Here is a 26888-nt window from a genome sequence, read left to right as displayed (position 1 = left end):
CATCATAATTTGTTGCATAGGTGTTGTAATTATCCATCTGTGGGTCTTCAGTGTCCGTGTGAGCTGGTTTGCACCAGAAGACGCCCTTGCGTGTTGCGTTTTCTACGTCTCAGTTGTACAAAGCGCTGGATGAGTCCGGGGCACTGGGGATGTTTTCAACCGTTTTGGCTGATCACGTGAACAAAGTCGCCTGGGCACGGAGGCGGGAGTAGTTCAGCAAAATTGATTTCTTCAGGCTGGCTGGGCTGAATGGTCCTTCCCACCTTTCTGTAGGAGACTGGTGGGTGAAAGAGCAGCTTGGTCACCACGGACGTCACATCGGCACCTTCACAAGCACCGAATTAACTAAGTTGTTAATAAATGGAATAAGAATGATGAATTACTTATTCTGGACCAGAAATATACTTCTGTTAGGTGAGAGAAAGAGCCTTAACTCATACCATGTATTCCAGCACAGCTTTAGCCTCGCTTTTAACAGTTGTTGGTTTTCCCACGCGGTGCAGCATCCCGGCTGTGGAATCGCGGGATCCTGCGTGATTCCCCCCAGCCTCCAGCAGCACAGGCACGAAGACGTGGAGCCGCTCCCTCCCGCGTGGGACGGCCCATACCCGCCGCCGGTGGCTGGCGGGAGGAGAGCGTTCCACGCTGCAGGAGCTTGCCCGTGGCCAGATTTTCTGTTTCTGCTTTTTTCAGAAGTAAGGTTTTCTAGTTCTTCTTTAAAGGAGGGGCGGAGGAAATAAAAGAGGAACCATCTGAATTTAATTACCAGGATAAATATACTCTGGGTGACATAATCTTTGACCTGCAGCAGACAGGAAATCAAACCCAACAATTCAGCCAGATGCTCGGATCAGCCGCGTGTTTGGTAACAAGAAATGAAATAAAAGCAAAAGGAGATCATCCACCCTGCTTTGGCTCACGTCGTGGAGAGGGAGGTGTTAGAGCTACCGCCAGTCCACCCCGCCTTTCGGAAGGAAACGACATCAGGGGTCACTGCGATTGCCACTAACACGGAGGAAGCATCTCGAGCCTCAGTTCCAGTGTGCGGAGTCGTCGTAAAAGAGTTTCTGCACAAAAAAAAATCCTCATTAATTCTTGGCATTCAGGTCTGTGTGAAGAAATTTGCATCTGCTGAAGGGAAGCGATTTAAATCTAGGGCAGAATCCCATCTGTGCTGGAGAGATTTTCTCTGCACTGCAGCTCTCGATGGCATATTCTGCACCCGTTTCGCAGCCTGATCGTAAGCGAACACGGGTGGAAGCTCTGCGAGCTCTGAGCGCCATCGAGGAACGCACTGCCGGCGAAGGATGCGGGGATGGCGGGAGGGCTCTGGCGTCGTGCTCGTCTTTTATTACTTTAAGGAGACTTGTTACAGCTGACAAAACTCTGTCAGATGTTTAAAGGCATTCTGAAATTTAAGGAGTTGATATATCGGGCACTGAGGAAGATTTTCCTTCTTCTTCCAGTGGCATGATAAAGATATAATTACTCTGCTTGTTTAAAATCTAAAGGAAATGATGTAGGCAGCCTTTAGTAGTTTAAAACTGAGATGAATCATGGTAGGAACGATCTCTGTATGACTAGAAATGACTTTTACATCTTTCTGCGGCAGCATTTTTCGTATTTAGTGAAATGAATGTATGGAAATATGCGAGTGCGGTGTGGTTACGCCTTCTCCAGCCAACACTGGCAGGGCGTCCGCGCTTCCCAGCTCGGATTCGATGCAAGGCTCTCCATTGAAGGCTGAACTGCTCCTCTTGGGTCTCAGGAAGGGAGGTTTGGGAGGAGACTGAGCCCCCGCGTACAGGGTCTGCGTGTGGGCCATGGGCATGTCTGTGGGACGCAGCCAGGATGGCCGGTGCTCCCTGCCCGGCCCCGTTCCCACCGGGAGCAACTGGACAAAGCGTCCCAGAACCCGGGGGCGTGGGGCAGCGCACCCCCCCAGCCAAAGCACTTGTGGTGGCTTGGGGCCGGGGAGTGGCCTAGTCCTGTCCTGAGCCTCCGGGTCTGCTCCCCAAAACCCAGCTCCCCTGCTTTAACCACACGCTGTTCTCAGGAAAAACTGGGCCATGCTTCCCGCAAACCTGAAATCTGTCTGGAGTGCCCTGAGCTGATTTATGCGTTCATACATACTGGGGGAAAAAAGCAGTTTGGCTGAATTCTGCTTTGAATTTGGGGATTTCTTTCATCTCAGTGCTCCCGGAAAATTGCTGAAGCCTGGGAGTCGACGGCTCTCGGTGGGCAGGGTGGGTTTGCACCGCACTCTGGAGCTCACCGCGCGTTCCGCTCTTGTCCTGCACCGGAGGTAACGTGTTGCACTAAAAATAAGGCAGAAGAAGTCAGAGAAAGTGGGTGAAGTGTGATACCACCAAAGCGGTATCTGCGCCCTCTCCGACGTTGCCCAGGAGCGGACACTTGGTGCAGGAGATGCTTCGAGCTCTTCCTTAGTATGAGCAAGGCAGGTACCCAGGGATGCTTCTCCAGGTACGCGCTCCTGCTTCCAGCAGTCCATAGATTTAAGGGTCCTGACCTAAGGATTACATCTTGTGTTTGATAGTTCTTGATGGAGTTTTTTCCTCTGGGAGTTGGTGTAAGTGCTTTTGGAGCTCCGGGCTCCGCAGCAGTCATGCCGAAGAGCTCCCGCTCTCCGGAGCGCTGTGTGGAGCCGTGCCTCCGAAATCGCCGGGTTTGCTTTGATCCTGTCACCTGATAATTATACACAGTGTCACATATTTTCTGTGTTACAAGAAATACTGACAGGTTGCTCCCCGCTGACTCCCTCTGTGCCACTCATACTGCCTAGGAGTGCTGGGATAGTTCTCCGGTGGAAAAGCCTGGCTCTGCCTGTGCTCTCCAGGCTGCGAAGGTGGCGCTGGCAAGCGTGAGGCCAGCTGCAGTTGTCTGAAGAAGCCTTGTTTTTGAGGGAGGTTGGATTTACTCCACCAGCCAGGCTTCATCTATGAAGCAGTTGCTCTTTGCGTAACAAATGTCACAATTTGCACATCACTGCACGTGCACCATGTTATTTTTCTTTCCGTCTTCCCATCAGCCGGTTTTTAGTCTTTCTTCCTCTGTTTTCAGACCCGAGTGTGATAGTTGGAAATGCCAAAGGATGGCCGTGCCTCCCTGGTGCGGCCCAGGGTCCCCGCAGCCCCACCCCGCAGTTTGCGCGGGGCTCGTCCCGCCTGGTGTGCTGGTCCCGGGACAGCGCGGTGGCACCTTGGCCACCATCGGCCCATTGCGGCCGTTAGCGCATCGCTGTCCAGAGAGTTTCTTGACCGTAATCCTCATCCTCTCGTACTCAATTACACATATATAAGAACATACACGTATTTCATGTGTCTCCTTGTCTCCAGTTCCCCATGCTCAGCTCCTGCGGTGTGTTTTGTCTTAAAGAAAATAAGCAATATCTCAGGAAGAGCCGAGATGTGCTTTTCATTTACTGTGCCATAGAAGTGACAGATGTAAAGATTTTCCCTTTTATTCCCTGTACTCATTTAATGGAATTGCAGGTTGATTTGCCAGTTAGGGGTTACAATTAAAATAATTAATACCTCTGTTCTTGGGAAAGTTCCTAAGGGCTGTGTTTTCTTCAAATAATTTGGAGGGCTTTCAGAAAGCTCAGCTGCTGGGTAGAAGAGAGGCCCCATTCTTAAATGAAGCGCAGCGGGAATTAATACATTTGCTGATGCCTGCGAACGTTCAGTTCCATTACAAGTCTGTGGCGCCGCTCGTGCGGAGTAAAGCGCGTGGAAAAAAGTGTGGAATACCTCTGCTTGCGGGTGGATGGCTCTTTCCCCGTTGCATGCCGCGAGTGGTGGAGGTCTCTGGCTTTGGTCGGGTCACGCCGTGGCTGGTGGCATCGGCTGCGACCGGCAGCTCGTGGTCCATGCCGGCCCCGGGCTGGGCGATGGTGGCGTGAACAGCCCGTGACCTTTTTTTCTGCTGTCCTTGCATGTGTGTGGTCCGCCCTGCAGAACGGCAAGGTGTCTGCGTTCTCACCCTGTGGAGGAGTGTTTCCATTCCTTCGTTCTTGCCCCCTGAAAATCGTTTTGTGATTGATGAGAGCTGTTTTTGTTCGCAGGTATAACACCTTGCCAAGCCGAAGAACACTAAAAAATTCCAGATTAGTGAGTAAGAAGGACGACGTTCATGTCTGCATCATGTGTTTACGGGCCATAATGAATTACCAGGTATTTCCCTTCTTGTTCTTTTGGACCACAAAGCCATTTTGTTGTTGGGAAGGGGGAGGAAAAGGTTGGTGGTGAATTATTAAGGAAAAACTGATCAAATGGCATGGCCAGGTAGCTTCAGAGACTTGGGATTTTTTGCTAAAACTCCAGCAGCCAAAAGTTACATGCTTCGAAGAAAGGCTGTGCTGAACACCTTTACTGTGAGTTGTAGGATCGTATGAGGTATTCCGAACACGGCTGCCTATGTGAGCTCTGCCCCGGGGATACCAGCTCCCTGGGGTTTACGGATGTCCTGCCTCTGATGGGAGGGATGCAAACAATGATCCTGTACTCATAACCAGCACAGTATTTTCCAGAGCAGTTCTTTTTTCATCTTTGAAGAGCAAAGCCAGCAGTACTCTTGCAATGACTGCATGCTGCCGTTGCTCTGTGGCAGCACTCGTGCTGGAAAAGAGGTGATTTTGGCAGCAAATTCCTCTGTAGAGAGTAAGTGATGCACTTGACTGGCAGGAATAAAAAGAGGAGGGAGGGGAAAGGATGAGCCACCAGATCTGGTCAGAGAGACGCAATTTGTTGGGTTTTACAAGTAATAATTTCTGTCTCCAGACCGAAATGATATTTTCCCCTTCTCTTTTCAGTATGGATTCAATATGGTCATGTCGCATCCGCATGCCGTTAATGAAATTGCACTAAGTTTGAACAACAAGAACCCCAGGTAGGCTGCGCTTGCTTTTAGAGAGTTTAAGAAGTGGGTAAGTAAAGAGTACACAGAAGGGGATTTTCGGGGATATGTTTGTGCACAAACCTGTAGCAAAAATGAGACTTCCCTCAGAGTGGGATTAGATCTGTACTGTGGTGCACAGAGAGGAGCGGTTGCCACCTCGTTCCATGGTTTCAGGAGCCACTGACTCTCCAGCTGAAAATCGACTACTTGAGCGCTCCGGCTCCGTTGCGGTGCAAAGACGACCCTGCTGCTAATGAGCAGCTCAGCGTGGGGTTTTCCTGGAGAACAGGAAAATCTTCTTAACGGGGTGTTGTCTCAGGGGTCCTTAGGTTTGAATTTATTTGAGAGAAGGTTTCGTTCCTGTTCTGTGTCTGGGCCTGCAGACCTCTCGCATGTCTAACGAAACCAAATCTGACATACTGATGTTCACAAGGAAGGTAAAACCGGGGGATGAGGCAAAACTGAACAGCACTATAAATGTGTGTGTGTGTATATATATATATATAGCCTTTGCTTAGGCTGTCCGCTTGCCTTACAGCGCACTGCTTGAAATCTTGTCCTAATGGAAGTAGATGCTTCCTTCCTTTCTTTTATTTAGCCCTAAGTCAGCAAGTTTAGGGACAAGATAAATGGGGAGGATGTGGGAAGTTTATTGTTTTTATCATTTGTCGTGTCCTGTGCCTGGAAATCAGGTGATCAAGAGAGAGCCAAAGTTTTTATTTTTAAAAGAAATGGGTTATTTAGATTTCTGTTTATTAAAACAAAACCACTTTCAAGTGTGGCTAAAATAATCTGAAGACAAAACTTAGTGCTAGTGCTGTTCAAAATGGAATTTTTTTTAGCCCCATCATAATTTTTGAGGCAACTGGAGGTTTGAGTGCGTAGGGTTGGCCGAGATGTGTGAAAAGGGACGCGGCAGCTCTGAGAGATGCTGCAGAGCTAATCCTGTCCCCAGAGCGTGCCCGCTGCCGAGCCGAGTGCCGCAGGAGTGGAGGGTGGATGCAGGGAATCCGTCTCCGCTGGTTGTGCCCAGACAGATGCCGCCAACACAGCCGTAACTGTCCTCTCCCAGTCCCACCCCAGGTGTGTGGGCAGCCGGCGAGTGAGCCGACGTCGGAGACCTGGGCATCCCCCCGGGCTCTCCGCTCTCGCTCTCCCTTCTCCCCGCACACGCGGTTTGGGGGATGTCACTGAAAATCTGTGGTGAGAACCCCTCGATCCTGTCTGAAAGAGCTTGGATTTTCTTCTTGTGGCAGGAAAAAAAAAATGCTGGGTAAGAATTGAAAATGACACATTTAAAATTTCCTAGGAAGGTGAACATTTTATCTGGTTTCCAAAGATAACCTTGACACTTTGAAAGCCAAAAGGTATTTATTTTTCTGTAACATCTGGTTTGAGTCATGGCTTTAGCATGTGACTAATTTCATATGTGTCTGCATGATTTTAATATCTGCTCAGAGCTCATCTGACCCTAAAGTCCAGTCGGTGCTTTTGCCTTATGTGAACCCTGAAAGAAAGTACCGGGGCTTATTGCTCCTGGAGTTACGCTGAGCCTATTGCATGCTTTTCTTCAGTAATCTGGTTTCTTCTCTCATTAATATGCCTGTGTTAGCACTGCTGTCAATCAGTTGCCCAGATTTCTGATCCAAGAGGGGAAGGATGTGCTAAGGCATCCTGTATTTACTTCAGCGAGCAGCGTCTGGGTGGTTTGGTTTTTTTTTTGGTGGCTATGAATAATACAAATTATCGTATAAAATAATTTGTATCAGGAAAAATACAGATTTGAATTATAAGCACATTCATTAACAACGGGGTTCGGAGGACGCGGGCTGCGTTGCGGGGACGACAGCTGACTAACGGCTGCTGTGCGGTGATCCTGGCTTGCGTCAAGCTGCCTCCGCTCCGGCTCTGCGCAGGTGAACGTGCGGGAGTGCGAGCTGTCCGAGGCTGACGTGGTCTGCCTTTACCGGAGTTGTGCAGCTGCCTTTGGTTTGCTTGGATTTCTACAAGTGTCATTTGTGATTTCAAGTTTTGCATGTTTTGAGAAGTGTTAAAACGGAGGAAAACGGCATGGTCCTGGGGGAGTCAGGATGCCCTGGATCCCGTGGTGCTCAGCATCGTGCATCTTGCAGTTTTCCAGTTCCAAGGGATTCAAAACACACGGGATGCAAGCTCCGGCTCCCGGCGTCTCCCCATCCGTTTCGCAAGCAGGTCGAGAGAAGGTGGCTCAGCATGGGGTGGCCGTTGACTGTCACCGTTTCTTTTCTTCACAGGACAAAGGCCCTTGTCTTAGAACTTTTAGCAGCTGTTTGCCTTGTCAGAGGAGGACATGAAATCATTTTATCCGCCTTCGATAACTTCAAGGAGGTACGTTGTTCTGCTTTAATAGAATTTGGTGCACGTGTCGATAGTTCTCCTGCTATTGGCTAGAGCTTTCCGTTTAGTTCCTGTTTGCGTAAAAGAGCCATAATCCCAACAAGATGAATCCAGACTGGGAATTGCTCCCTTTACCTTTTGGTCAGTCGAGGTGTGTCCCTGAAGTGGAAAACCGATGGAGATCTTGAGAGCTTTACTCCAGTTCTTCTGTCGCTGAAACAACCAGGAGCGGTGTTTTCAGAGCTGTTTACACAAGGCCTTGAAACGCAAACGTCCTGGTTTTACTGTCAGCAGGAGTTGTATTTGTGAAGCAATTACAAAATCAAGACTTTGTGATGGAACACTGGCTGCTGAACTTAATACAGGTATCCCAGTTGGCTCAGGTGGGCGGAACAGTGCCACTCGTAGGTGTACACGTTCAGGGGGATCGCATGTTTCATCCGAACATCGTATGACGGTTCGGAAGCACTGGTGGGGGAATCAACTCCTAGAAAGCTGCTGTTGTAGTTTATTTTGAATCTTGGATGTGTGTGTGGATTTATTCTCAGAGAAAAAATGAATTTGGACTTTCCAGCTCAAAAATTGTTAGAGCTGATGAGTCCCAGCTGGACTGTGCGTAAACAGGTAGCGTGTTTTCCCTCAGTGCGGCTCCTGCTGTAAGTGGGTTAACGCAGACGATCAACAAGCCAGGTTGTTAATTTTTTTACTTTTTGTGTTTGGGGAATTATTTCTGGTAGGGAGATACCGATCTCTGCTTTACAGCCACTGTGGATATTTGCATGTCGTAGACAAATAACCGCATTTCTGAGGCGCTCCTCATTATACGGAGCCAGAGCAGAAGGTTTGAAGTAGTCTCCAGCGCGGGCCTGTTTTAGAAACCCCGGCTTTGCAAGACCAGACCTGTCCTAGATGTGAGCTGTGTTGTGTGTGTCGAGCCGCCTGAGGACGGAGGGAATGGGAATGGCACGGCTTCTCCGAGGCCGTTGCTTTCTCACTTTCCTGACATTTTTATATTCCTTTATTTTTTGATTTTATATTCCCTTTATTTTATTCCTTTATATTCCTTTATTTTCTTCCAAGTGCTCTATCATCTCTCTTTTCTCCTGCTGACATTCAAAAATTGCTACGTAACACGTTCACTTTGTTGGCCATTGTTTCTTTATTCCGTCCCTGTCTGCGTCTGATCGAGTTGCTCGCTGTGGTGGAACTGTCGGATGTGGCAGGTGAAGCGAGCGTGCAGGGAGCGGATTTGACCTTTCTGAGTTCTGCATTTGGCTTTATCCAGTTCTGCTGCTCATTTCTTGCTCTGTGGTATTGTTTTCCAGTTTCCTCCTGGGCAAGTTTTCGGTAATGGTTTCAAGTTTTCCTGTTTACAGCTCATTTGGCTGCTGTCTTAAAAATCTCTGAGTTGCTGACATGTAAAATACCCAGGGTTGGATTTGTAGCAGTATACTTCCAATTTAGACTGCTGTAAGCTCCGTAATATTTGTGTGGGTTCTGCAGGGCTGCCACAGCTCCACTGTGGTTCTTTCAGCAGACGCTGCGTGCGTATTTAGGAGGGATTAGACTCGTCGGACTAGATCTCTGCCGCTCTATCTCCCTGCCGTGAAATAACTTCAAAAGAAACCTGAACTCCTGCGTAACACTCACCCTGTAATAAAGTCAGTAGGGAAAACAGGATATTTTGGACCAAATTCTGCTCTCATTTACATCAGGGTGAACTTCAAGTATTTCATTCGGCTTTGAGCTTTGCTCTGATGTAAGTGAGAACAGAATTTGGTTCTCAGGGTCTGACTGAGCTGGAAAACCATGGTTGATCTGAATCTTGCCAAGAATTCTTTTGGAAAATGACTTTTCATTTGAAAATGAGTTTACAGGGCAGTATTTTCTGGCTGGGCTCAGGCTTGTTTGGTTAAGGTGTCTCTTGAAAATTTTTCTTGTCCTGTTGCTTCACCTGAAATCGCCGATTCTTGTGCGCAGGTCGTTCCTCTTCACAGGAGACTCGGCCCAGTGCTCACTTTTCAGTACAGGGTTAAGATCATGCTGAAGAGGTCACTTCTGAGAACAGAAACACCAAGAAGGTACTACAAACTAGGAGCTTCAGGTGGAATTGGATAAAGCTGGAAAAAAAATCTGGAACCGTTGTTACTGACAAGGAATGGGGACCAGGAGAGGGAAGGAGTAGGTTGGGATGACGCTCTCCCTGCTTGTTGCTGAGCAAGGTGGATTTTTACACCATCTCGTGTTTCTTTTTTTGAAGATGTTGCTTTCATAACTCTCGTGGCTTTTGAAGTCCATGTGCTGCTTAGCTCTACGTCAAGGTAAGCCTCAGCTGCTCGGCTGAGTTTGGATGTGCGGGACTGTCGGATCTTCGTCGTGAGGAGCTCCGTTAGCCAGGAAGGCCCACAGACATTTTGGTTTGGCTAGAGCTGCTCTCAGTGTCATCAGGCCTCAAACAGCTTCTGCAAGGTCCCGGCGCAGAAGAGGTGCGAGGAGGCTGGGGCGGTGCTGGAGGCCCCGTCCACGGGAGCACGGCTCTGCCTTTGCCTGCGGTGAGCAGCTCCGGGTGTGCTCCAGCCGCCCGCTCTCTGCAGCTGGAAAATGGCCTTTTCCTGAGCGGTGCTTGACAGAACTCCGCCGTATTTATGGGAAATAGTTTGGAGTTGCTGTGCCACAGGTAACCCACGGGAATAGCTGGGGCGTTTGCCCGTTCCCTTGTCTTTTTGATACTTTCTGGCCTGTTGCCGGTTCTGTTTGCAGCCACCTCGTGTTCGCAGCACCAAACGCTGCTTGAATGGGATATCGCAGCCACGCCGAGGTGAGCTCTGCAGCACGGCCGCGAGCCCTGGCCGGCGGGCTTCCTTAGCCGAGCTCCCGGCCCTTTGTGCTTGTTTCCATGGATTTGTGAGAACTGGCTACGCGGTTTTATCTGAGTTGCCTGGGATTTGTGTCGCAGGACGAGCAAATGCGCCTCAGCAGAGTGCCAGGGAGGAAAAGGAGAGCGGGGTTAGCCGCAAGGCAGCCTTGGGCGGCTCTGAGGGTCACAGCTGAGATGCTGGGGGCTTGTGCCCCCTTGAAATTCAAGCAAGTGTACTGTTGGAAAACAAGATTGGTTTTCCTCATGCTTATTCAGAGTTAGTTCATTTTAATAGTGTGATTGCATGTGTGGCTATACAGAGAATTCGGGTGCCATCTTTTACTGCCAATAATAGAACTTTATTTTACTGTTATTTCGTTGCTTACTCCCCTTGCTCTTTCCTGGAAATGCTGTTTTGAATGTGCAAAGGCGTGTTGCACTGGAGCGTAGGCGTGCCGGTGTCCTGGTGAACCTGCCCTCAGGACCGGCGAGATCCAGCGTGGGGCGCGGGTGCGGGTTCTCACACGCTCCTGCTCGCTCCGTGCAGACACGGCGCGGAGACTGCCGCTTGAACCGCGGCGTAACCTTCCGCAGCATCCTCCCAAAGCTGCTCGTGCGCTCTGTCATTTCTCTGGCAGCTTGCCGTCGTCAAAACTCCTTCGTTCATTGCTGCCTTGTCAAGGAAGGGTGTTTTGATGTTCCTAGGGTTCTGCAGATTGAGAAGATCTTTTACTCATCAGTGGCGTTGGCTGGATACTTCTAATAAACGCTGAGCGTGAATTGCGTAGAAAACGGTTTTGCTGCGGTTGGAAGATGAGGAAGGTTTTACGAAGCTGAGAAGAAGAACGTGAAGATAACCAAGACTGCTCTTCTCGTGTCAGGATTTCTCTTCGTCCAGGAGACGTGAAACAGCGCCTGGGAAAATTCTGCTTTCCATGTGGCTGGCATTTTGAACTGGGGAGAAAAGCCATTATAAACGTAGCAAAATATTCAACAGGGAAATTTCAAAGCCCTGAACTCCGCTGCTGATGTGTGTGACCGGGATAGCGGACGGCTGCTCGCTGGCTGGCCCTGTCTGCAGGGCAGATGGGGAACCCTCGGAGGCCGGACCGCCGCGGCGTGGCGTCTGCTGGTGCAGAGCGGCGTGTCGGGCTCCGGATCGCGCCTCGGCAATGCAGCCCCTCGGGGTTTTTAAATTCGCTGTGCGTTTTTCTGTTTGTTTTCTGATCTGAGTGCCAAAACCCTGCGTTGCTTTGCATCCCTCTTGGAAGCACAGCTCATGAAGGAGTGTCCGCTCTCCCGGCTGACCTGTGCCATGTTCTGCTGAAGACCAGTGGACCTGTTAACTGGGGGCAGCTTTTTCCCACAGCCCCTTCCCAGGGAGCCTGAACTGAGTGTGGATGGGATCCGGATAACGACGTGACCGAGCGCTGCCTTGATGGAGACCGTGGCTTGGACGCCTTGGGCCAGCTCTGAGCTCTGCTATGGGTTGGCTTTGCTTCACAGTGAACTTTCTTACAGCTGTGTGTTCCTAGCAAGAGTTGCATAATTCTTTTGCCCGTTATGTATCAATATTTATATACAAACATACGTGTGTGTGGGTGAATCTTTGACTCCTGCGTTAATTTTAACGGACTTTTGCACACAGTCGGAGCCAGAGTCTCTCAGCTCATTTCTCTTTGGTTGCAGAAGACCTCACTGGCACAGCGTGGAGGCAGAGGTTTCAGTGCGCCATATATCCCCAGAAATACCTGAATTGGCCTCGCTGCACTCCAGGCTCAGGTCTGGGACGCAGGCGTCGAGACCTCCCGTGGTCCCACCACCCGAAATGAGCCTCTTCCCCAGCGCAGAGACCGCACCCTTGGGCACAGGGTGTGGCATTCCCAGACCTAAACGAAGATTCCTCAGAGCTGAGGCGCGGAAATAGTTTGAGCAGGCGAACTGTGAGCAAGGTTACGAAATCCGGTGAGAACATCCAGAAATAGGAATGACACAAAAGTTCTCCTTCCACAGTGTGAGAGCTTGTTGAGGCTACGAGTGCAGAAAGCTGTTTTCCAACTCACTGATGGCCTTGCTTCAAAATGGAGAGCTTTTGCGGCGTTTCTAGTGAGCTGGTTTATTTACGCGGTCTGCGTGTTTTTCATTTAGGGAAAGCGTAGCAGCTGCAGGAAGTGTACAGGGCTTGGAAAAGATCACAACCCAACAGCGCTGATGTGATTGCATAGTGAAAACAGGTACAAAGGAATTTGTTTTGTTTTTTTTTTGCAAATATTAATTTCCTCAGCTTTAGTGAAGATCTGAAAATGACACTTTTTGAATATACTTCACAGCACTCTGAACTGACATTTTGAGGAACGCGATCTTAGACCCTTGCACACTTTTTGTTAATCTCTGTTTTAAACACAGGAGAGTTTACTTTAGTAACAACAATAAATATTTCTGGGAAAAGAGCAGAGGACTCTACCACTCTTTTTTTTTTTTTTTTTTTTTTCCAATACGCACAATAGTAGTTTTAAAGCAGATCCAAAGTGAAGAGGCAGAAGCATTGCCTGGGATCTGTCGTGAGACAGAAAGCCAGCCAGAAACAATCCTGGCTCTCTGCGGGGAGCACTGCCTGGCTCTGGCTCTCCTCCAGCAAAGCGGTTGGATTGCTCGTTATCCACACAGTAATTGAATTCGGGAAGGTGAGTGCGTGCTTGCGTGCTTCTCCGTGTGGGAAATAATTTCGGTATTTAAAACTAAAACCAGAATTGAGGTGCTTTTCCTGAGATGAACCATGCCTTTCAAGAAGCCGCCTTGTTTTGCTTCAAGACAAGGAGAAATGCCAAAAAATAAATTGGAAATCAGATAATCCAGAAAACTTGAGGGAAGCTCATCATCTGGTGGTTGTTCCAGTGCCTGAACCTCCCCACGTGCTGAGGAGAGAAGAGCTGGCCTAACTTGTTGGAGACCGGGGGATGCGAGAGGAGCGGGGTCGGGCACGGCAGGACTCCCTGTTGTTCTGACTTCGCTTTAATTGAGTTAGGTGTTTGCACAGCTGCTGCTCTGCAGCGACTGACAGGTGAGAGCTGCAGCCCCTGGTTACGACTGTTAGCGCCGAGCTTACGGAGGCCGGGTTCATCCGAACTGCTGGGCGGCGAGCTGGAAGGCAGAGGGACGGCAAGTGAACCTCGTTGTTTGCCTCCATCGATCTTCACTCGCCTTGTCCAGCCCTGCGTTTTCACAGCGCTTAATTCAGAGCCGGATTCCTCTGTTTGAACAGCAGTTCTGAATTATCCTGATGGGCCGTTAAAATAACTCAGTGCTAGGAGAAACTGTTTGCAAGCGCTGAAAATGTAAAGATGTTTGTTGTCTTTTGCACGGCGGCAGTATTTTGAGAGTGCCTTAGCCCTGCCGGTAGAGGAGGAAAAGGTATTTTACCCTAGTAAGTATTAAATAACTGTTTACTTAACCAGCAACTTATGGGAAAACTGATTTTTTGTTCTTCAACAAACTGCAGAAACGCCAGCGTGATCCGGCCAAACAAAGCGTTCCTGTGGAGCGCTGCTTGCCGGTGGTGGGATCTGCTGATCACAGTGGGCCCTTGTCGGGGAGAGAAAGCCGGCATTGTGCCGCCGGACAAAGGAGCTCAGACAGGAGAAAAGGTTCACAAAGGGTCCCATGAGTTTTTGGGTTGCGTGTACATCAGGCTGTTCATGACACTGCGTCCAGTACGGGCTGTGTTCGTCTACACGGCGCGTGTTTGCCGTGAAACGGTGCTGCCGCTTCTCGCTCCTACTGAACTCAAAAATCATAGAATCACAGGAGGGTTTGGGTGGGAAGGGCCCCTTAAAGCCCACCCAGCCCAACCCCCTGCAAGGAGCAGGGACATCTCCAACCAGATCAGGTTGCTCAGAGCCCCGGCCAACCTGGCCTGGGATGTTTCCAGGGATGGGGCATCCACCGCCTCTCTGGGCAACCTGGGCCAGTGCTGCACCACCCTCAGTGTAAAAAAATTTTTCCTTATATCTAATCTAAATCTCCCTCCCTCTATTTTAAAACCATGACCCCTCGTCCTGTCACAGCAGGCCCTGCTTTCCCTCTCCCCACCTTCCCTGCAGCCCCCTTTAGGCACTGGGAGCTGCTCTCAGCTCTCCCCGGAGCCTCCTCTTCTCCAGGCCGAGCAGCCCCAGCTCTCTCAGCCTGTCGAAGTTATTGAAGAAGGAGGCAGCAGCTTCAAACAACCTTTGGGCAACACGTGGTTAGACGGCCATTTTGCCCCGGCAGAAAGTGTCCTGTATTGCAAAGCCTTGCCTAACGTGTAAGTGTTTTAAGTCTGGTCCTTCAGAGAGTTGTCTTCCCTGCCTTGAGGTCACTGAGGTACTTTGCCATGACAAAACAGATTCACCTCAAGTGTAAACGCAGCTAAAATGATTTGATTTTTCTGTGTGGAGTCTGGGACCACCCGGCCTCACCTGCTTCCTGCCACAGGGGGACTTGTGAGTTGGTGAACATCTTTTCTACGACCATATGTTGCCAGCTCGGAGCTGTCGTTGGCTCTGCCCGCCTCTGCTGACAGGCCGACGCGCGCATCCAGGCGGTTGCGGTAGGCAGTTTCTGTGTCTGGATGGGGCACTGCCTCTCAGGCTTGGGAGCATCCGTCCTCCAGATGTGGAGGCGATAGCGCTCTGGCTGCCGTGTCTCGCAGGGTGTGTTCCCTACTGTTGGCCAACAAGCTGCTGCCGTCTCCATGGGAGTGTGCTATATTTGCTTGTGGTGAGATTTAGTTCCGAGCTCCATCCTCCAACAAAACGAGCTGGTGCTTTGTGTCGTTAGACAACTCAGAGGTAGGAGGACGGTGGCTGTGCTTCGCTGAGCCTGGATTTTCGTTTTCTGCACATGGAGACATCTTCAGTTTCTCAAAAAGACCCTTGTTGTCTGCCCAGGACGCCTTTCTGCAGCATCTTCCAGTAACGTGAGCGGGAGCCACGCGAGGGTTGGCGTAGTTGAACTTTGCTCTTGGGTGGTCTGGGTGTGAACTGTGTGACCCGAGAGTGTTGCCAGGTGGATATGGATGTAATCATCACTGCGTTTTTCCTAACGGATCCTTATAGGACGGTATTGTACCTTCGCAGGAGATCTGTGAGGGGTTTACTTCGTTAGCACCCGAAGCCTTTCCAGAGAAAGGACCCTTCGTGGGTGGTTTTCCATAAAGCCACATTGTTCTTCTAGAATGACGTGGGCTTAATGCAACCTAGAAAGTTGTTTTTTTCTCGCAGCCGAAGCAGAGACAGAGGGTTTTTTATAGCTGTGGTAACCCGTTTAATCTTGCTTCTTACACAAAATAATGCTAATAAAAGAAAGATCGGGCTCTCTCAGTCCCAGCCATGCTTTCAAATGACAGACCTTGGAAATTTATTCAAATATAAATGGCAACATATGGTTTTATGTGGTGGGATTTGATTTCAGCATTCGTCTTGGGCTTTGGCCAATCTTCAGGCTGTAGGCTTCATCTACGGTTTCACTCTCTTTAATCTTCCAGGATAAATTATATCATTTCATGCAAGCTGAGGTGCACGTGTTCCCCGCGCTGACTCATCTGATGATAGTGTGAAGTATCCACAAGCAGCCACTGAACGCCGTGGGTCGGTGTTGCTTTTCCTCCTGCTCTCAGCTGCCTGCGTCCTGGGATCGGCAGCGCTCCGCCGGGGCTCCGTCACTTGGGGCTGCTCCCTGATTTAATTAGTCTACCGTAAATGGCTCATGGTTGTTGATGTCAGCTTTGCTCATCCATGTGGAACAGTTTATGTTGGACTTCCCAGAAATCAATCCTGGCTTTTATTGTTGAGCGATGGTGTACACCATCCTTGGGTTTGTTTCCACAAGACATGATTTTGTTGATGTTTTTTTTTTTTTTGAAGTGGCTACAAGAGAGACGCGATTGTTCAGAGCTCAAAGTTGAGATGAACCTACTTTATTTCTTTTGTTATGTTGACTCTTTATTTTGGGAGGAGGGGAGAACTGGCAGAATTTCCAGTTGGTTGGACTGAAATACCGTCTCGTTTACTACAGCAGGGAAATACATGGCTTGGGATAACACCGTAGGGACGAGTGTGTCTGAGCAGCCTGTGGTGCAAGTCAAGGAGAAGGCTCTGTGCGTTGAGCAGGAGTTGGATCAGGCCCAGTCTACGCCCCCAAAATCAAGTTATATTGGCGGGCAGCTGCTGCCTTGCATCCTTGCAGTGCCAGTAGGCTCCTGAAACTCGGCCAGATTCTGGTTTTCTCTTTGGCTCTTCTTGATGGAGGCCATCCTCTTCACAGCGTTTCCTCCTGAGGGGCCTACGTGCCCCAGGAGGGTCGTGTGCCGCCGCAGAGCCGTGCGCCTGCAGGCTGCACCCTGCCAGCACTGCTTTTGGTGGGCCCTTGGGAAGAGGGTGCCTGGTAGGGCATTCGTGCTAGGTGCCCGGAGTAGGTCACTTTGCTGCGTCATGTTCAATGAACTTGAGCTTCTTCACGACAAGACGTTTCCTGGTCCTGTGCGGGTCGGGTTGGGGGAGCCGTGCGGGATGCTGGTGGGCGCAGAATGCCTTGTTTTCCCAAGGATGCTCCTGGCCATTTGAGTTTGAGTTTGGACATGAGCTGAATGGCGGTGGCTCTCCAAACTCACCTCTCCTCTCCGTGTCCCGGGCACCCCATCTCTGCTAAGCAGAGAGACAAGTTGTGCGTGCTTCGCCCCTTGCACAACTATGGGGCAAGTAGCACCAAGGAGACGTGCTCCATCCAAGAGCCAGTCCATCTCAGCTCTGGTTTACTCTGAGACCTTAACCTGTGTTTTATGGAGCAGCCCATGTAGAGGCGTTTTATGCTTCAAAGCCACTTGTAGAGAGAGTCAAGTCCTTTGGGTTTAAGATCGTGATAATTTGCTTGACTGATAAGAGCAGGGCGCGTGCTTTGTTGCTGAAGTGTGTTCATTCTACCTTGTGACTCTTTAAGGTGCAGCTGGAAACATTTAAATACAGCTTCAGCTGTGTGCGACGTCAGCGCCCTGCCTACCCGAGCTGTGCGAGGAGGGGTTGCTGAGCCTGCACGGAGCGCGTCCGTTGCAACTTGTGGGATTGTGGCCACGAATATTGATGGAAATGTTATCAGATAGCTCACCGCAACCAGCGTCCCCGTCCTCTCGCAGAGTTCTGGTGGCAGAGTTCCCATTGACGTCAGGTACTGACCACAAGAATCTGCATAATAACTCCGTTGTGGCAATTTTGGGAATGCCAGAAGATGTCTCGCATACGCCACAAGCGTGGTTTGTTTAGTCGTAACAGACAGCAGAAAGCGTGGCGAGAGGTTGCCCGGCAGACCGCTGCTCGCAGTGCTTTGTAGGTCTCGTGGTCATCTCCGTTGAGGTGACCTTCGGTGAGGTGTGCTCGGCGCCGCTCTCTTTGGGTAGGTTCGTGCTGTAATGTAGAAACGGTTAGAAAGGGCAAGGTGATGTGGGAGTAGTAATAATAACGCATACTTTGTGAAAAGCTTGCTTTTTAGGAGTATCTGGAAACCCCAGCTGGGGATTTGGTCTCCTCGTAGGAGTCACAAACGTAGAAATACGTACAAAGAGCCAGCCCCAGAAATACGTACAAACAACTAACCCAGCGAGGTTAGTCCTAACTGGATGTCCTGGGTTGGAGGTCCCGCTGCTGTCCCCCCTGCTCCTGGTCAGGAGCAGCCGGCGCTCCTGGGACGTTTGGGTGGAATTTGGTTAAGGAAGGAAGGAGCCTCGTGGGCTCACCGAGGGGTTTGTTCCTCAGCAGAAGGGAAGTTTCAGTTCCCCAGGTGACCGGACTCTGTGTTTCAGGACATTTAAGAGAACATTTTCAGAGCTCCTACCCCTGCAACTTGGGTGTGCGGTGTATTCCGTTCATTCGGGGATGGAAAAAATCCCTGGAACGATGCGCCAGGGATGGAGGAGTTGGAATTGTTGAGTGGGGAGGACAGGGAAATGGGTGCATCTCCTGGTGCTCACCGCTGCTCCCTTTCACTGTCCAGCTTATTTAATGTTTTGTGATTTTGGTGTGGATTACTCTAGATCGTTTGTGTGCTGGGTAAAGTAGGATGGAGCCAGAGAAGCTACTGGGAAGTAGTAAGGCTTAAACAACATCCTGAGACCTGCTTTATCTTAGATCTGATTTCTCCCTAAGTGGCTTGTGTTTCCTGCTGACGCCCCTCTGTCACAGCTCTGCAGTTCTGACCGGCTGATGGTTATGTGATGTATTTCACTCCTCATTTAGCTGGTGATAATTTTCTTCTTTTCCTCCCTGTAATTTGATTTTCGCAGCAGAAAGCCAGTTCTGAACGGTGAGAGAGGCCGCGTCTTCCTGGGGCATGGCGTGCTGCGGCTCTTGCTCACATTGGTACCATCAGTGGGGATGATTAACATTTTAGGGGGAAAAGAGATGCAAAGAGTTACGTTATAATTGTACCTGACCCCTTAGACTTGCAGCACAGTGTGATTCCTCCGCTGGATTTGTCACAAAGAAGGATGTTTTTCACAAGAGAGGGAACCTGGACGGAGAGGTTTTGAGCAAGCAGATGAGCGGCTTTTGGAATGGTGTTCATGCTCTCTTGGGGTTTAACAAACACCTGGTGATTGTTTTGTAGGTGTGTGGAGAGAAACAGCGCTTTGAGAAGCTGATGGAGCACTTCCGAAATGAAGACAACAATATCGACTTCATGGTGAGTGCTGTTTACCGTCGGCAGACTTCGGTTTCTGTGTTCCTGTGTCTGGTCCTGCTGGCGCAGGCAGGGATTTGCGTGCCGTCCGATCCGTGGCCTGAAGCTACCATCATACAGTGTTTTATGTTCCAAACTACGTTTCGTTTTTAGCCTCCGTTCAATCCAAGAGATGCTTTGTACCATAGCAAAGGTAAGAGGAAAGTGGCCTTTTGGTTGTGCGTGCTGTTTCACTGCGGCAAAGCAGCAGCTTCTGCAATATCAAGATGCGTGTTCTTGTCTGTGTGCTGATGTCCCCGGAGTCACAGACAGGGCGGTGTGGGAGAGACACGCTGCAGCTGCTGTCTGTCCTTAGCTGCTGATAAATATAGCAGTAGCTTGCACCACTTTTGGTTCCTCAGTGTGCGTATGCATGATTCTTCACCACATCCACTTCCCCTGGAGCACGAGGGAGGGCGGCGAGAGAGGAAGCTCTGGCTGGCACCCGCAGGCACCGGCGCCGGCTTGCACGTTGGCAGCACGTGAGAGGTGTTAGAGCACCCGGTGTGGTGTTTCCTACGGGATTTGAACACTTGGGTGTCAGTGGCTGGCAGCCCTGATGGGCAGGACAGGCTCGCACCCTCGACGGGACAGCAGAATAAAAGGGAGGTGGTGTGAGTGAGACACGATGGCCTCTTTTTTGTATTTAAAAAGAAAAAAAAAACCTACAGTGATCCCTGCAAGTTAGCAAGCTGCGCTCTGACATGTTATGGTTGGTTTTTGTTCCTCATTACCGCAGCCCCAGTCAGGACATGTTGGTAGGCAGTTGTACATGCAGTTCAGTCTGTAATTCAACAGGAAGATTTGTCAGTCCTCAACGTCTGACCATGGGTCGTTTCTCCCCTGCTCACGGGGAGCAGTAATCGTTTTGGGGGAGCGGGAGAGCAGCTCAGCGCAGCCTGGAAGCAAGATGGTGCCAGCAACCCGCAGCCAGCCACCTTGCTGTGAGCGACGGGGTTTGTTCACTGTTTTTTAAGAAAAATAATCATTCCTCATCTTTATTTAGGAGATGAAATGGCGTATTGTAGGGATGTAGACATCGCTCCTTGCCGCAGGGCGGGATAAAACGTGTGCCGGAGCCCAGGCTCCAGGACGTTGAAGCTCAAGTAATTCAAGGAGTTGTAATGACTGAACATCAACAAAGAGCCGTTCCTGCAGGACCGCCCTGAATAGAGACGGCGAGAGCTGTCTGGGAAGCTGGAGCTGGAAGGGGCTGCGGTTAATTGCATGGATCGACAGGGAGGAAAGAGCAACAGAACGGCAAAAGTATTTAGAAAAGGTTCCTGTTGTTGACGTTGACCTGCTTCATTTTAAAAGCGACTTTCTTAGATTAGTTTTCCTTGACTTGATGAATTCCTTAGTTGTGTACGTAAGGATCTGAGAAAGGAAATGAGAATTTGGCCCTAATGCTGCCAGAGCCAAAGCAAGTACAACAAAAGCGCTTTTGAAAAAGGGGAATTTGGCTCTGGGTGATAGACAGGACAGCAGGGTTCAGCTGGCCAAGGCCAGTACCAGCACGAGGAGGAATCAGGGTTCGCCACAGGAACTGGAAAGAGTCCTGAAAAGACTCAAAACCTGAAGTCAGGTTTCCATCTGCATGGTTGGGTTGTTCGTGTAAGAGATGGGTATGCACTGAGGGATGGGGATGAGGCGTCACCGGAGCTCCTGGGTGAGATTTTGACCATCTTCCTTCCTCTCTTCCTTGGCTTTGTCCCTGCTTTCAGTCTCACAACTTTGCCTCATCTAGCGTTAAAGTAATTTTGGAACCAGGCAGTTCAGCCAGGAAAGATTTGATGGCAGTGCAGCGGCTGCTGGGAGCTCTGGACGTCCCGGCCAGCCCTGTAGTCAAAGGCCACCACGCAGCAGGTGCCTGCTCCTGAGTTTATCTGCTGGGCCCTATACCAGATCCCAGAGAACTGGCCCGTTCTGGGAGGTGTTTCGGTAGATGCTGAGAAGCTGGTGGTACCCTGTTGCAGTGTTGCGAGCGGGATAGAGCTCAGCCTTTGAGAAAGCCAGCCGGGACTAGGCCGAGCCTCTCTAGAGCAGCTCGGGGGGTGAAGGAGGGCAGGGGATACTTGTGCAAAGCAGGATTTGGCCAACAGGACAGAGCTTTGGGGGTTGGTAGATTCCTGCTGCTCTGCAGGAGGTTTCCCCCGCTGCTTCGCTCGAGAGCCCTTTCCTTTCCTTCGCTGTGTCGGGCTGCGTTTGGACGCCAGCCCCTGTGATCCGGTCCCTTGTTCAGTTACCAAACCGCAGCTTTGGAAATCGGCTTTCTGCAAACAACAAAGCGCCTTTTTGTGAAAGTCCCGTTTCCAAAGCTGGGGGTTCCAGTTGCAAAATTAATCTCACTTTTATGGGCTGTTTCAGAAACGGCGTTGTTTTCTTAAGAGCTTACGTGCTTGTACAATGTCTGGCGGTGCGAGCTGGCATGGAAGGCGCTCACCGGCATGCAGTAAAGGTGGACGCTGCAGACATGACTTAATTTCTGGAACCCATGTTTGCCTTTATCGCAGCAGGCAAACACCCCGTAAGCCCCAATCCAGCACCGGCTTGGAAAAAAAGCTGCAGAATAGCGGATCATGGTTTCCCCTCGCAGTAACCGCGAGGAAATGCGGTCGGTCGCTGTGTCTGACCCATGGGGCCCCGCACGGCCCGCTCCGACCCTGCGCCTGGGGCTTTCGGGGGGCAGCCGGGGCCGCGCCGTCGCCTCCTCTCACGTGCCGCCGTTCTCCTCGCAGGTGGCCTGCATGCAGTTCATCAACATCGTTGTCCACTCGGTGGAGGACATGAACTTCCGAGTCCACCTGCAGTACGAATTTACGAAGCTCGGCCTGGACGAGTACCTGGACGTGAGTATCACCCGGTTCTCCACCGCCTCGCGGCCTGGGTCTGTGTGTGCCCACCTGCAGGCATGACGGGTCCACGCCACGTCCCCCAGTGCCACCGCTGCCCAGCCGAGGGAGAAACCCCCTTAAACCCCCTTAAGCCCCTCCACTTGAGAGCTTTTGGGAGGGCAGAGCAGGGTTGTCCTGTTTTCTCTGCTAAAAATGCAGTGCCTTGGCTGCTGGCTGGGGGCTGTGGCCTGGAGCCACCCCTGCGAGAGAGAAATCAGCTGCAACGAACTGCAATTACAGACTGGGAGCTAAATTTGTAGCCTCGCCTTATAACAAAGGGAGGATGAACCGCAGTTGTCCTCGCCCGCGCCACGTCCCTGACCTCCAGCACCCAGCTTGGGTGCTGCCAGGGCTCCCTCCATCTCCATATGGAAAAATCCTCCCTTGAGTTTTCTCCTGACAGCCAGGCGTTTTCTGGCGTCCTGTGGGAAGTGCTGTCTTTCAGAAGCAAGCTGCTTTTTTATTTTCCCTTTTGTATTTTTCTCTCTCTCCCCATCCCCGCCCTTGGGAGCGCACGCACGAGAAGCAGTGCTTGTGTTGACGAGGGATTGAGACCCTGCTGACTTCTGCTCAGCGGTAACCGGGAGGTTTTTTGCTGTCTGCAAGAAGTATTTGCACATGGCGATACCGAGCGCGGGTCTGTTTGGGGTCCTGCAATCCACTGGGATCAGGCAGAGCAGTTCAAAGTGTGCTCTGGTGTGGTCTTTGGAGATGAAGCACGCTCACTTTGAACGCGGCAAACCCAACGTGATGTTGGGTTTGCTCCAGGCCACACGGCTGCTTCGAACGAAAACGCCCGTGATGGCCTCACCCTGCTTATGGGCCGCCGCGCTGGAAAGCAGTAATAGTAACAGAAATAAGGCACTGCTCAGCTTTATTTGAAAGCTCTGGAGGGCTGGTCTTCAAAACGCTGAGTGACACTCTCTTCTTCTTGGATTTGCAGAAACTGAAGCACACGGAGAGCGACAAACTGCAGGTGCAAATCCAGGCTTACCTGGATAACGTGTTTGATGTGGGAGCTTTGCTGGAGGATGCTGAAACCAAGAACGCGGCCCTGGAAAGAGTTGAAGAACTGGAAGAGAACATTTCCCACGTTAGTACCAAACTTTGGTACCTTTGTCTCTGAGAGGGCTCAGAGCCCGCTCTGCGCGTGGGCTTTGCCGCTGCCCGTTTCGGGAGGTGGAAGCGCAGGCACAGCGGGGTACAGCCGTTAGGGTGAGGTTCACTTAGAAAACGCCATAGGGCTACTGTGCTCTGGTATTGGGGAATAATCAGGCAAATGAAGGGATTTGGGAGATGTCAGGTAGGTATACCTCCTGGATGCTTTCATCCTATATTTGGAGCCTCATATTCTGCCTGTTTTAGTTAATGGGTGGCTCCACTGGCTAATAAGATTTGTTCGTACGCTGTTTATTGATCAGAAGATCAGAAGATGTCTTATTCTGTCATCTTATTTACTCTCCTACCTGACCCAACCCCCAGCTTCTTCCAAAGGAGTTAATGTGGGGATTGACACGCCGTTTCTGCCTACGTCAAGGGACTATTCGGCCCTGCTTACGTGGCTGTGGCTGCAGCACTCGTGTGCGACAGCATCGTGCGGTTCATCCCCCGAAAGCCGTGGCGAGCTGGGAGGGGGTGACCCGCCGTGCTGGGGTCCAGCTGCACAGAGGGTCGCACCCCCGAGGCCCTGGCGCGGCAGGTTTGCAGCTTCGGCTTCGCTTCGGTTGCCGTTCCGGGTGGAGTCGCTCGGTGCGAGTTACCTTAGGAGCTGGGAAAGCTTGTTCACGTTGTAAAATTGTAAATTCCTCAGCAATGCAGCACCGGTGAATAGAGCATATAACGGTTCTGCGTACGTCTTAAAACACATCACTGGGCTCAAGAGGGAAGGGACTGAAAAATAGCGCTGTGAGATACCCAGTGTTTGCTCAGTTTGCTGTTTGCTCGCGGCTTTCCTGTCCTGTACCCTCTTGGTGTCGATTACTTTAGTCCAGAAAACACAACTTGATTTTTAAAAGCTGAAGTGTTTTTCCATACTTAAAAAAAACCAACCATAAAAGGATCATCATTCCCATACCATTCCTATATTACCATGAATAAATATGTTCTTAAAACAACTTGCTGTGGAATATTTGCCCCTCTGAAGCGCCCTGCTGCTAGAGAGAAGTCATTCACATCGTAGATCTGCTCCTTTTAGCTGTTTAGAAACTTCATCGTTCACTCTGCTGGCAAATTTTTAAGGGCTTGCTTCCGATCTCATATTCCGTAAACTAGACTCATCCCAGGAGTACGGACAGAATTTTCTGTCTTGTGTTGGCAGAAATACTCATAATAGGATTGCAGAAGTTTTTGTCTCAAAAACGCAGCGACCGGTGCCACCTCATTGCCTCCGCAGCCTCGCCTGAGCCGGCGTGATTGGTGGTGATGGAAAAGCCAACGAGAACAGCGGGGCTTTCAGGTCTCGGGTCCGTGGGGCTGGCAAAAAATAAAGATAAATCAAGAGACAGTGGAGGAAAAAGGAAAATAAACTCTTTCATTCGTTACTAATCAAATTAGCCTCATTGTGAGGGGTGATATTTATAGGTTCCACCATTTTGGCATCTACTGGTTTTGCAACAGTGCCATTGTGGTATCCCGTGAGGTTCTGGGGTTTCAGATCAGACTTAGTGCGGGTGAAAGCAGTTGTGTTTTAAGTGCTTTATTGTAGAGTAGGCTTTCTTACCTGGAGAGGTTCGTAGCTATGGTCCAGCCGGGTTACCTGGTGATCATAGCTGAAGGGTAATGTTTCATCATCAGAGGAACTTTAACGGGGCACTTAGTACCCCCTGATCCCATGCAGGAACCCTTTCTCTTTCCAAAAAAAGACGTCAGGGTTTGGTGGAATAGCGATAATTTACCACGTACCACTGCTCCATCAAGTGTTCCTGGCATTTTGGTTGAGAAAACTACCGTTACCACTTATCTAATCGATGTCTCTTCCGAATGATAGTTATCCGAAAAGCTCCAGGATACGGAGAATGAAGCCATGGCGAAGATTGTGGAACTGGAAAAACAACTTATGCAGAGAAACAAAGAGCTGGATGTGATTCGGGTGAGTGCGATGGGAAAGCTCTGGCTGGGCGCCACGCTTGAGGGGCGCGATCTCCTGTGCGCTTGGTCTGTGGGAAGTGATGACTCCTTTAACGGGCCAGGTGGCTTCTGGTAGCTTCCTAGGACAGATTACAAGTAGATTTACTAGTGCGTGCACTCAAAGATGGGTGTAGAACTCTTTGAACGTGCCGGCAAATCAGTGAATGAGTCGGGTACATCCCGTTGCTCAGGTCTGTATCTGTGTTTGGAGTTTGGAGGTAGAGCCTGGCGGTGACTGCCCCCTGCCAGGCTGATCTGTTTCTGGTACTGGTGTTCCGTTTTGCGAGTACAAGTGCGAATCCCTTGTTTCTGCGGCACTCTCAGGAAATCTACAAAGACGCAAATACCCAGGTTCACACCTTGAGAAAAATGGTGAAAGAAAAAGAAGAAGCCATCCAGCGACAGTCAACGCTGGAGAAAAAGATCCATGAACTGGAGAAGCAGGGAACCATTAAGATCCAGAAGAAGGGTGATGGGGACATCTCCATCCTTCCTGTTGCGCTGGCCTCTGGGATGGTGCCGGCAGGGTCAGAGGCTGTGGCCGGCACATGTGTCGCGCCGGTCGCTGGAGCTGCATCTTCGGTACCATTGCCACCGCCCCCGCCACCACTACCGGCCTTAGCAGCGGCGTCTGAGGCAGGTAAGAAGCGTTTTGTCCCCGAGACATGGGCTGGCTGGAGCTGGAGGAGGGGTTTGTTGTGCCAGGGCAGTCACAGCAGCCTTACGCTGACAAAAACGCCTTTGGTTTTAACGAGCGTGCAGGTCATGCAGCAGCCAGAGGTGCTGAGGTCCCCGGCTGTGTTTACGCTCGCACTCACGGGTGGCTCCTGTGTTTGTCTGATCCATTTCTGAGCCGGCTGACAGAAAAAATACTACCTTCTTTCATTAGAGTGGTTTCCTCCTGTGTTAATACACTGAAGTGCTTCGGTGAACGGTCCACAAAATGCTTGTGCCGGCGTAGTGGTGGAGATGAGATGTGTTGTGGGTGTTGTGACTTCTTCTGCAGGTACGTGTGACATTGTGGTCAGCGATCCTGGCAATTCCTCGTTTTTCCTTCGTTTCCTAGTGCAAAACGGTCCCGTGTCAGTGCCGATGCCGCCTCCTCCGCCGCCCCCACCGCCGCCTCCGCCGCCGCCGCCTCCTCTCCCGGGTCCGTCTTTGGAGACGACTCCCGCGGCTTCGCTGCCCCCACCGCCCCCACCGTCGGCGCCCCCCCTGCCCGGGACGGCCTCTCCCACCGTGGTGTTCAACTCAGGGCTTGCAGGTACAGCACCCGCGCGTCCCCTCGCCGTGCTGCCCATCGCTGGCGGAATAAGCAAAAGCAAGGTCAGGGCACCGAGGTGGGACTTCACCTAAATAACACCCGTTATCTCCTACTGGTATTATACTGGGAGGAGTTTATAAAAGCGAAGAGCGTTTATCAGCGGAATGCTTTTGGCTTGGAAGAGATGGCTTCTCCAGTGAAACTAAAGCTATGGCCAAAAAATATTTTTCAGTTGTGATCATTTTTGGCTTTAAGCAAACAAAGTGTGGTTTTGAAGGAAACGCGAAGCTTCGTGGTTTTGATTTCTTCTGAGAACTTGATGAAGAAACGTCTGTGCAAAAAATGGCAAACTTTTTGTAATGTTTTGGAAGGAGGAAACATTTACAGACTGCCTTTAATCATGTTTTTATGCACTCTCTGACATGTGCCAAGCAAGTAAATGCTAATTGCTATCACGCTGCTCCCCCCGTGGAAATCTCAAGAGCACGGTGTGAGTCCAGAAAGAGAGACCCAGGAGCTCTGATTAATAGCTTTTTTTAAAAAAAACTGATTAAGTATTCCAGCCTTTAAAGTTTCATGAAACTAGAGGGTCCCAGGGTGTAAGACAGGAAAAAAAAAGGAGAAAAGACGCGATGCAGCCGAGGTCACAGGCTGGTCCCTCCCCGACGGGCTGGGCAGAGCAGGCAAGCCCCCCGCCCGACGTCCTGGCTGG

General features: G+C 50.6%; 1 protein-coding gene across 10 annotated transcripts in view; it reads left to right on the top strand.

Annotated features, from left to right (window-relative positions):
* FMNL2 (formin like 2) overlaps positions 1-26888 on the top strand; it is a 119225-nt gene that overhangs the window by 78695 nt on the left and 13642 nt on the right. For all 10 annotated transcript variants that reach the window (XM_086750998.1, XM_086750995.1, XM_086750997.1 and 7 more), the window contains 9 exons: positions 4085-4193; positions 4832-4908; positions 7191-7284; positions 18782-18856; positions 21631-21741; positions 22730-22879; positions 24773-24874; positions 25237-25552; positions 25979-26176. In XM_086750998.1, coding sequence (XP_086607124.1) covers positions 4085-4193; positions 4832-4908; positions 7191-7284; positions 18782-18856; positions 21631-21741; positions 22730-22879; positions 24773-24874; positions 25237-25552; positions 25979-26176 — 1232 coding nt within the window. The remainder of the gene's footprint in view (positions 1-4084; positions 4194-4831; positions 4909-7190; positions 7285-18781; positions 18857-21630; positions 21742-22729; positions 22880-24772; positions 24875-25236; positions 25553-25978; positions 26177-26888) is intronic.

The sequence above is a fragment of the Chlamydotis macqueenii genome, chromosome 6, assembly GCF_036417535.1.
Source record: "Chlamydotis macqueenii isolate bChlMac1 chromosome 6, bChlMac1.mat, whole genome shotgun sequence".
Lineage (NCBI taxonomy): Eukaryota > Metazoa > Chordata > Aves > Otidiformes > Otididae > Chlamydotis > Chlamydotis macqueenii.
This window is presented reverse-complemented; position numbering and strand designations above follow the sequence as displayed.